The sequence below is a fragment of the Notothenia rossii genome (genome assembly GCF_949606895.1).
Source record: "Notothenia rossii genome assembly, chromosome: 5".
Lineage (NCBI taxonomy): Eukaryota > Metazoa > Chordata > Actinopteri > Perciformes > Nototheniidae > Notothenia > Notothenia rossii.
Window position 1 is genome coordinate 3,777,897 of NC_136903.1, and position 10,889 is coordinate 3,788,785.

Sequence of the window (10,889 nt, forward strand, 5' to 3'; positions counted from 1 at the left end):
GTGTCCAAACATACAGATAAATATATGAAGGGCTGGGCCAGCTGAGGTATAGAGAACCGCAGTGACGCGTCCAAAAACCCGGAAGTAAGTTAGCATTTTTAGCACTTCCGGTTCCTTCCTCAAAAAGTAATGCATTTTTTTCATAGGGTTTTGGAAAATAGCTCGAAATAAGGTCTGTGGTTGACACAAATTTAAGAGATAAATCATGTTTTGTTCTACGACATTAAATACATCAGCAGTGACTCCACTGCTGATTTTTGAAGAGTCTACGTGTCTGAAAAAGGATGGTTGTTACCGAGTGGCTGAATAGGACTACAGAAGTTGTCGAGGCCGTTGTACGTCGTTACGCCGAACACGTAAACACTCCGCTAAGTTTGTTTTCCCCTGTGTTCTGCTTGAAAGCAAGTACCTGCCTATCTTTAGTATCTGTATATCTATATCTGACCATTAGAATCTATATTTTTGAAATTGTCGTTTTTAACACCGTAGTTTTACAAATGATAGAATAATTAATTACCAGTGTTTTCCAATTTTACTCGGCAGTTCGTTTCGTTAGCTAACGTTAGCTAAAGCTAGCGCTACTAGTTAGCTACGCAATTGTTTGTTGCTTTGCTCCGGGTTGCAGCCACAGGTCTTCGCATTAAACGTGCTTGTTCTATCGTTTCCCGGCCAATGTTTACCAAAGGAGAGTCTGGATTCGTGTCATAAGGTAAGCTGACGTTACATTTTTGTCCATGTCACGGTGAAATGTAAATGATGGGTAGTGACTGTATCGCCGTTTTAGAGATGGCGCTGCTGAAAAGACCGCAACACAAGTAAAGATAATGAATACATCCTATTAAAACCTGTGTGGCTTATATGATAAGTCTAATTAGTACAAGCAGCATAACGTTTCACCATGTAACTAAAGATTGTAGTCAGGGAAATCAGTTTGACATATTGAACTAATAACAAATCACCTCTGGCTGGCAGAGAACTCTCTGCTCCATAGCTTCTCTTGGACGTAAAATCACATGAACATTTTACATTTATATTCAATTTAATATCCCATCCCTCACATACTTTTGTACAATAACTTATATTTTGTTTTTCTTGTTATGCTGCTGCAACACAAACATTTCCCAAATTGGGATCAATACAGTAATATCTTATCTTAATTAATTAAGAAATATAACTATTATAATTAGTGTAGCAGCTGACACCTATTTTCAATATGGATTAATCTACCATTTATTTCTTTAGTTCAATTTTCATCTATAAAAATGTCAAAATAGTGAAAATGTTCACGAGACTTATCAAAGTGCAAGGTTATATCTTTAGATGTTTTGTTTTAGCCTATGCACTGTATGTCTTAATGCTCTTATATGTGACGGGGTGACTTCCATGAAACTATATTTTATATGTTTTATATACACTAACAACCACAACATTGCAACATCCTCCACTGAATGTATACGTTTAGCTGCCTTTGGCTTCTTCCACTGACAGGGGGTGTCAGTGCAGCTGAAATTGTGGATGGCAAAGATGGCTCATGCAGCCGCATGACTGCATTTCCATTCTCCACATGGGCATTCACATTTAGTGGAGAGAATTCCCTCTTCTCCTGTAGATACCTGTGGTGGTGGGATTGTTTTATTATTTAAAATATATTTACATTTGTAATGCATTCCCAATTATCCCTTTAATTGTTTATAGCCTACTGTATGTTTATTTCATGGATATTTCTGTGTTTTCTGGTGTGTAATATTTGTAATCTTGGGGCCTCTTCTCTTTAACGTCTACATGCTACCACTGGCTCAGATAATGAAGAACAACAAAATAAGTTACCATAGCTATGCAGATGACACACACATTTACGTAACCATTTCACCAGGAGACTATGCTCCTATTCAAACACTGAGTAAGTGCATTGAACAAATCAATGACTGGATGTGTCAGAACTTTCTCCAATTAAACAAAGATAAAACTGAGGTAATGGTTTTTGGAGCCAAGGCAGAACGTATAAAAGTTAGCGCTGAGCTTCAGTCTGCAATGTTCAAATACAACAGATAAAGCCAGAAATCTAGGTGTAGTCATGGACTCTGACCTGAGCTTCAACAGTCACATTAAAACAGTTACTAAATCAGCTTACTATCACCTAAAGAACATATCTAGGATTAAAAGACTGATGTCACAGCAGGATTTGGAAAGACTTGTCCATGCTTTTATCTTCAGTAGACTGGACTACTGTAATGTAATCCAGGGCTCGACATTAAGGGCTGCCCGATGGCCCGGGGCCATCTAGTATTTAGCTCGGGCCATGAAGCCTCACCTGCTGGTTGCCCGATCGGGCAATCTATTATACCAGTATCATGCAGCTCGCGGATCCAGTAATGAGTGACCCGACAGTAAAACTAAACATATCTATAACTAGTTTAGGTAGTTTGAGAGGTGATTAAAATAGCTACGTGTGATATCCTAACCTGAAGTGTGTGTTTTGTCCGCTCACCGCTGCATGTGATCATGCAGAGCTGCGTGTCGACTCGTCAGCAGCAGCTGATCTCTCTCTCCCGTCAGATTAGACTTCACTCGCGTTTATGTCCATATCGACCAGATCCAGCTAGTTCTAGCTAATGATATGACTACCTGCTTATTAAAAGACACCATGACCTAAACAATAAGTGTCGCTATGCAACCGGGTGAGGCCACAAAGTATAGCGCAGCATTATGCATTTGTTTACATGCCTACCGGAACCCCGAGGCATTACCAACAGATCAACGCACAATCAACCCACACAGCACATCTCTTTCTCCACATTAAGTGTTACACATTAGAATGGACTACTCTTGTCTGTCACATAAGTGGCGCAACTGAAGCGGTATTGCGCTAAAGGGAAATTATTTTGACCGGACCTTTTGACCGAAGAGATTTAGATTTGCTTGTTAACGGGAATTCTGACGTCGCCATTGTGTGTACTTCGCGGATGCACTCGGCTGCTCGGGTCTGCTTGGTCAGCTTCTGGATGAGGAGGCATTCCTTTGACCAACTTACAGTAGATAACATTACAAACATTTTTAACAGGGGCCATAATAGCGTAAATAATGTTTGTTTTGGCAGTTATAGCTGCATGTAATGTTTTCTACTTTTTTACATCTGGGAAGGCATTTGCCTTCATCAGATGGAAAGTGTCTTGACAAACAACTTAAGTATTTATTATAGCTATAAAGGGCATGCAAGCGAGCAAACACAAACAAGTGAAATGAAGAATACAATTGAAATTGTAATATTGTGGTGATTCATCTTATAATTCAGTCTAGAGAATGCACCAGACAGCATCTAAGACCTGCAAAAATCTAAATGTTCTAAGGGGAGGCCCCCCAAACCCTTCGTGCGTCATTTCGTCCACGCGCATTTTTCAGGGCAATCTCTATTGGGCTCAGGGCCATCTGTAAATTAGCTTAGATGGCCCACAGGGCCATCTCCCAAAATCCTTAATGTCATGCACTGTAATCCCTCCTCTGTTGCTCTCCCTGAGGTTTCTCCCATGTTCCCCTTTAAACTGTGGGTTTTCTCTGGAATATTTTGCTTGTCATACTGATATTCTGTACAAACTGTGAAGTCCACTGAGACAAATGTAACATTTGTGATATTGGGCTATATAAATAAACATTGATTGATTGATTGATAATGGTGTCTTCACAGGTCTCACTAAAAAATCTATTAGAAAGCTTCAGCTGATTCAGAACGCTGCTGCTCGAGTCCTCACTGACACTAAGAAAGTGGATCACATCACTCCTGTTCTGAAGTCTTTACACTGGCTTCCTGTGTGTCAAAGAATAGATTTCTAAATACTGCTGCTGTTTATAAAGCACTGTAACCCAATGTATTTTGGGTTTAGGCCCAAAATACATTTCTGACCTCCTGCTAAATGATGAACCATCCAGATCTCTCAGGTCTTCAGGGACTGGTCAGCTTTCTGTCCCCAGAGTCAGAACTAAACATGGAGAAGCAGCGTTCAGTTATTATGCTCCAAATATCTGGAACAAACTCCCAGAAACCTGCAGGTCCATTGCAACTCTGACTACTTTTAAATCCGGGCTGAAGACTTTTCTTTTTGTCGCTGCTTTTAATTGAACTATTCATATCTTAAACTGCACTGTAACTTTTATCCACATATTTTTTCTTTTAATGTTTATTTGATTAGCTTTTCTTTTTAATGACTGATTTTAAATGCCATTTTCTTAATGTCTTTCATTTTTTGTAAAGCACTTTGAATTGCCTTGTGTTGAAAAGTGCTATATAAATAAACTTGCCTTGCCTTGCCTAATAAAGATTTCATGTGACACATAAAATGGATTTGTTGATGGGAATTAATGTGAATAAATTAACTCTAGGTTAACGGTACTCTTGCTATCACTACTCACCGACACTATAAACCTTGTCCCTCATGCTAGCCCTGACAACACCGGTAAGCACACCTTCATCTAGGCTGCACTGTTTTACGTGTCTTGACTTGTAGTGGTTCTCTCCTCTGTCTACACTCTTCTTGTCATCTTTGTAAAACGATATCAGACTGGTAATTGACACAGCCATGACTTCTAGTTAAATTCAGTGTGGCTAAAATGAAAAGCTTTGTTAAAATATGCAAGCGCGCGAAAGTCAAAGTCAGCTTTATTGTCAAAAATTCTACATGTGTTATACATCAGGGCTCGACATTAAGGGCTGCCCGATGGCCCGGGGCCATCTAGTATTTAGCTCGGGCAATGAACCTCACCTGCTGGTTGCCCGATCGGGCAATCTATTATGCCAGCAGCTCGCGGATCCAGTAATGAGTGACCCGACAGTAAAACTAAACATATCTATAACTAGTTTAGGTAGTTTGAGAGGTAATTAAAATAGCTACGTGTGATATTCTAACCTGAAGTGTGTGTTTTGTCCGCTCACCGCTGCATGTGATCATGCAGTGCTGCGTGTCGACTCGTCAGCAGCAGCTGATCTCTCGCTCCCGTAAGATTAGACTTCACTCACGTTTATGTCCATATTGATCAGATCTAGCTAGTTCTAGCTAATGATAGGACTACCTGCTTATTAAAAGACACCTAAACAATAAGTGTCGCTATGCAACTGGGTGAGGCCACAAAGTATAGCGCAGCATTATGCATTTGTTTACATGCCCACCGGAACCCCGAGGCATTACCAACAGATCAACGCACAATCAACCCATACAGGACATCTCTTTCTCTACATTACGTGTTAGACATTAGAATTGACTATTCTTGTCTGTCACATATTCTTCTTGTCTGTCACATAAGTGGCGCAACTGAAGCCGTATTGTGCTAAAGGGAAATTATTGTGACTGAAGAGATTTAGATTTGCCGGCCAACGGGAACTCTGACGTCGCCATTTTGTATGCTTCGCGGATGCGCTCGGCTCCTCTCGACTGCTGCTCGGCTCTGCTCGGTCAGCTTCCGGATGAGGAGGCATTCGTTCGACCAACTTACAGTAAATAACATTACAAACATTTTTAACAGGGGCCATAATAGTGTAAATAATGTTTGTTTTGGCAGTTACAACTGAATGTAATGTTTTCTACTTTTTTACAGATGGAAAGTGTCTTGACCAACAACTTAAGTATTTCTTATAGCTATGCAAGGCATGCAAGCGAGCAAACAAACAAGAACAAACAAACAAGTGAAATGAAGAATAAAATTGAAATTGTACAATATAATATTGTGCTGGTTCATCTTATAATTCAGTCTAGAGAATGCACCAGACAGCATCTAAGACCTGCAAAAATCGAAATGTTCTAGGGGGAGGCCCCCCAAACCCTTTGTGGCATTTCGTCCGCACGCATTTTTTAGGGCAATCTCTATTGGGCTCAGGGCCATCTGTAAATTAGCTTAGATGGCCCACAGGGCCATCTCCCAAAATCCTTAATGTCATGCACTGTAAATCCAGAAATATAATTTCCCACAGTGTGACATGTATACATAAAACAAAACAAAAAGGGCCTAGATAAACGTGGTATACATGAAACAAAACAAAAAGGGCCTAGATAACCGGGGTATACAGTTTAAAATGTTAATATATTTAAAGTGTTCAAAGTGCAGTTTCAGTGCAAGTCAGCTGAAACGATCTTAAGTTGGCATGACGTTAAAGTCGTGCGACCCTGCTGCTGTACTGGCTTGTAGTTCGTCTATAGCATAGCGTTAGCATTTTGCTTCTGGCGACTAGATTTATGATTCAAAAATTATAAAAGTAGGGTTGACATGTGGAGATTATCCGGCTGAACAAAACGTGACCCCTCTCTTAAATGTGTGTCAACCACAGACCTTATTTCGAGCTATTTTCCAAAATCCTATGGAGAAATTGCATTGGTTTTTGACAAAGGAACCGGAAGAAATGTACTTCCGGGTTTTATGACGCGTCACTGCGGTTCTATGCCTCGTAAGTTAAAGGTGGGGTAGGTAAGTTTGAGAAACCGGCTCGAGATACACTTTTTGTTATATTCCATGGAATGCTCTTAACATCCCGATAGCAATGAATATCTGAATTCCTTTGACAAAAAATCCATAAAAAAATGTCATCTGTGGAAGCCGTAGTACTGTAAAAAGCACGACCAGTCATTTTAGCCAGCCCGGCAAAAATAACTGGATGACCTACCTGCCTGTCAGCCTTCCATCTGTGCACAAACTTATCTCGTGCCCTCATTGGTCATGTGCGCGTGTGTGTTGGAGGAGGGGCTCTGTAAGGAAGTGGTAGATGTTTTCCGGCTGTGTATTTTCAAATTCTAGCGCACTCGAGCTGGTTTCTCCAAAATTACTTACCCCACCTTTAAGTTATAAGTTAGCAAAATGTAGCTAAATTAGGCTTAATATGCTTTAAGAAAAAAACAGCCAACATCACAGCTCTCTATCGGGTTTCATTTATCGTGTTGGCAGCTCGTCCCTTAAAAACAGAAGCCTCAGAGTGATTATAATAACATGAAATATGAAGGGTCTATTTCAAGCTTGCTGTGTAAATAAGTTATTAGGCTTTTTTTCATCAACTAAGATTTGTTAGAACATTTTATCAACATGAATTGACTGAATTTATTTTAGTGAGCTTATTAACACATGAATACTAGTGTGTAATATGGCTGTACATATATATTTAAGAAGTACAATATGAGAAAAGCACATTTCATTGTGGGCCATATTTCCCAAATACTTTTTGAATTAGCTGAGGGCCGGCCCCCGGGCCGTAGTTTGGACACCCCTGGTTTAAAGTGTTCATTAAGAGTAAAGGGAACAGACCTGCTCTGTGTATCCGAAGCTGAGGCTGTAACACCGCGTCCAGTAGTTTCTGGAGTCTCTTATTCTCCTCTTTTGAACAAGACAGCTCCTCCTCGAGCTCTCTTATCGTTTTTTCAAACAGAGCAAATATCTCTTCAGCAGTGAGTCGCTGCTTCTTCACCGACAGCAGCATTTGGACTTTACTCATGTTTACTAGATCACCTTTTCCTGCAAACTCCGTTAAACTTTTCTCATATAAATCTTTATATGTCTGTGTCAGTACCCCTGCCCGATCTGTACTGCGCATGTGCGAGATGGTCACTCCGGACGGCAACCCAGGAAGGACACTTGACACATTGGCTTTTGGCAAAACTGAAAAATAAAACGAGAGAGAGATGAGTTATTGTTATTACAACGTGACTTCACTATTATTTCACAACTCTTTTATGAGGTTATTTTATTTGGGGTTGAGTACATTGTCAGAATAAGTGAGAAATGAATTTAACTTCTGTTAGGCAGCTATCATCATACTGAATAAATATGTACTGTGAATGTATGCAAAAATGTATGGCATATGGCTGTCTAACAGAAGTTCTGTTTCAGAGACAATATTATTCTTATCCTTGTTTATATGAGAATTTAACAAAACAGCATTTGATGAAAAACACAAAGGTTTGTGAATTGTATCTTTTTTTTAAAGAAATGAAAATACATTCTGATTAAACTTTATGGTATTTGTTTGGAATAAAGTAAAAAAAAGCAGTTCATGTGTTTATGACAACAAAATCTGATTAAAAACCCCATCAGCTATTCTCAGAGAACTCTAATACCCTTTTGAATCTGAGATGGTAGGTAGTGTATGATAATGTCGCTGTGTCTAATAACTGGACAGTCTGCTGAAACAGTTTACAGGAACAAAGGAGCACAATGAAATCTAAGTGTAACTAGTGATGGTACCTAGATTGTCTTTAATGCGTTTTTTGCCTATTTTTTTGTTTCAAGCTCATTCTGAAATCACAAACTTCATCGAGACCCCATTATGATTTCCTTCCCTGCAGTGTGTTATAGGTTTTTGTTGCATGCAAACGGTCTCCAAAGGCTTTGTTTACTTCTGGAACATAGCGATTATTTTTTTTAATTCTACTGATTTATCCAAAAAAGAAAAAAGTATAATTCCTACACACAAAGATAAACAAAATTAGTTAAAGCGGGAGGGCTGAAGCATAGCTTATGGGAAGTAGCCCTCCCGTGAATCATCCTAATATAACATTGGCATTATTGCGTCAAAAACCTATAGACCCCAAGCCTGTTTTTCAGGTCTCAGGCTCGAAAATGACAACATTAATAATCTTTTTTCTCAAAGTAATGATAAACCTGTGAGTTGGATGTAGAAGAGTCAGAATCAGTATAGATCTTTTACATTTTAAAGTAAATTCAGATTGAACAACAAAAAAATGTAAATGATGGTTTCCGTCCAACAAAAAATGTTTTACTTACATTGAAAACTACCCTTGGATGATGGGTTAGTAGACTAAAAGCTTTAGGAATCCAAAGTACAACATATAAGTACCCTGTATCAAGATTGATGCAAAACAAGTGAAATTTGACCTTTTTAGAGAGGTTTAGAACAAAAAAAACACTTCTGGGGTCATTTGGGTGGATTTTGCATATCTCTGACCTCCCTTTGTCGATTTTGACGAATGAAATCTCTTTATAACCGCTAGAGCCAATGGAATCGAAGGTTTTTTTTCACATAGACACCAATGTTAACACAAAAAGGTGGGGGCTTTGCGCATGTAGTTTTGCATGAGAGTGAAGCTATCTCTCGCTCTGACATCTGGAAACCGAAAAGCAGGTTTATGGCTTATGAATTATCAGAAATCATTAAAAGGGACACAGACACATTGGATGAACCTATGGATTAACTTCAGCAGCGTTTTTATCGTTTTAATACCATTGAAGAGCAGTTTTGACCAGACAACGACCAAGGTAGGCCATGTTAGCGTTTTTAGCTACCTAGCGCCACATGTTTTGATGTCTGTTTTTGTTTATAAAGTCGCGAGTTCTTATCATACAGTGATAATGTATGTACCAAACGATTCTGTGTCATCTCACGATGTAAATCGATGGGTGCAGAAAAGATCAATAATAAGGTTTTATGAGTGATTTTCTGTGCAGTAATCTGTTAGCATTTTTCGCTCGTTGCCAAATCAGAGGCTTTCAGTTAGCATGTTGGGTTTTATAAAAAAAAAAAAAAAAGATCAGTTAGCTGAGTTTCTTCCCGTTAAATGGACATAAAACATTCATAGTTCATTACATCTTAAGAAGCCCTCAGACACTTTTGCTTGCAGATGTTGTGATTTCGGCCCCTTCAGCGGGTCCATGGCGTTTAAGAGGATTACAAAGAAATAAAGAAAAACTAGGGAAAGATTAATTGAAGTTAGGGGGGGGGGAAAAAAATGCATATATACTTATATATATATATATATATATATATATATATATATATATATATATATATATATGAAAAGATATAGGGACATTTTCTGCACATGTCAATAGCAGTTGACAGTTGCTTTTTGAAAAGGAAAATACTATATACAAATATGTACACATGTACTTGGCAAATATATAATAATAATATACATAATAATAATAATATATGCATATAAACATTGTGGACACTTATTTACAAGTGACTTTTCTTACATTCATATGTTCACACATACACAAAATATACATAAGCACCATATGTTCAGGTGTTTAAGTACAAATGCACTCATATACACCAATACAAATATTACAAGGTAATTTCCAGGGCTGAAATTATTCAACCGCATAACGATGAAAATAAATAAGAAGTAATGTAAACAATATTAAATAAATAAACAAACTGAAAAGTTATTATTTTCTAAAAAAAAAGTATTGATTCTGGGAATACCCAATATTTGTTAGCTGGAGTAATCTGCAAATATACATTTTTTGAATTTAGTTTTGAATTGTTGATGACAAGTGATACTTGGAAGGTCTGGGTGAAGTCCATTCCACGTTCTAACTCTGATTATGTGCTTTGTGTGATTTGATGGTTGTTCTACAGGGCTTGCTACACAACCAGTTAGGATGCCTCGTTGGGTATTTCCTGACTGTGGTTTGGAACTGCTTTTGAATGTTATTAGGCATTTTGTAATGGAAAATGTTGTACATATTCAGTACTGTTTTAAGCTGTACTATGTCAACACATTTGAATAGATTGAGTTTTTTAAATATGGGAGTTGTATGTTCATATTTACCAACACCACAGACTATTCGTAATACTTTCTTTTGGGATGTTATTATTTTTTGTAGATTTGTTGAGTACGTGTTTCCCCATATTTCAAAGCAGTAGTAAAGGTAAGGGAGAAATAGACTGTTATAAAGAGTTCTGAGTATTTGTTCCTTGAGAATGTTCTTAGTACGATGCAAAATACCTAATGTTTTTGACAGTGTAGTTTGTACATCATTTATATGGTGCTTCTAGTTGAGTTTTTCGTCAACAAGCAGTCCTACAAATGTACATGCACCAACTTTTTCTATCTCGGTATTGCAAATCCGTATAATGCAATCATTTCTACTCTCAGACTTTGTATTGAAGAACA

At 38.1% G+C, this 10,889-nt stretch overlaps 1 protein-coding gene across 1 annotated transcript in view; it reads right to left on the bottom strand.

The window, feature by feature from the left end:
• The window catches only part of LOC307041122 (uncharacterized protein), an 8,979-nt gene extending 1,292 nt beyond the window's left edge, over positions 1–7,687 (bottom strand). The window contains exon 1 of the mRNA XM_079684453.1: positions 7,276–7,687. Coding sequence (XP_079540579.1) covers positions 7,276–7,561 — 286 coding nt within the window. The 5' untranslated portion in view covers positions 7,562–7,687. The remainder of the gene's footprint in view (positions 1–7,275) is intronic.
• Positions 7,688–10,889: the final 3,202 nt, after the last annotated feature.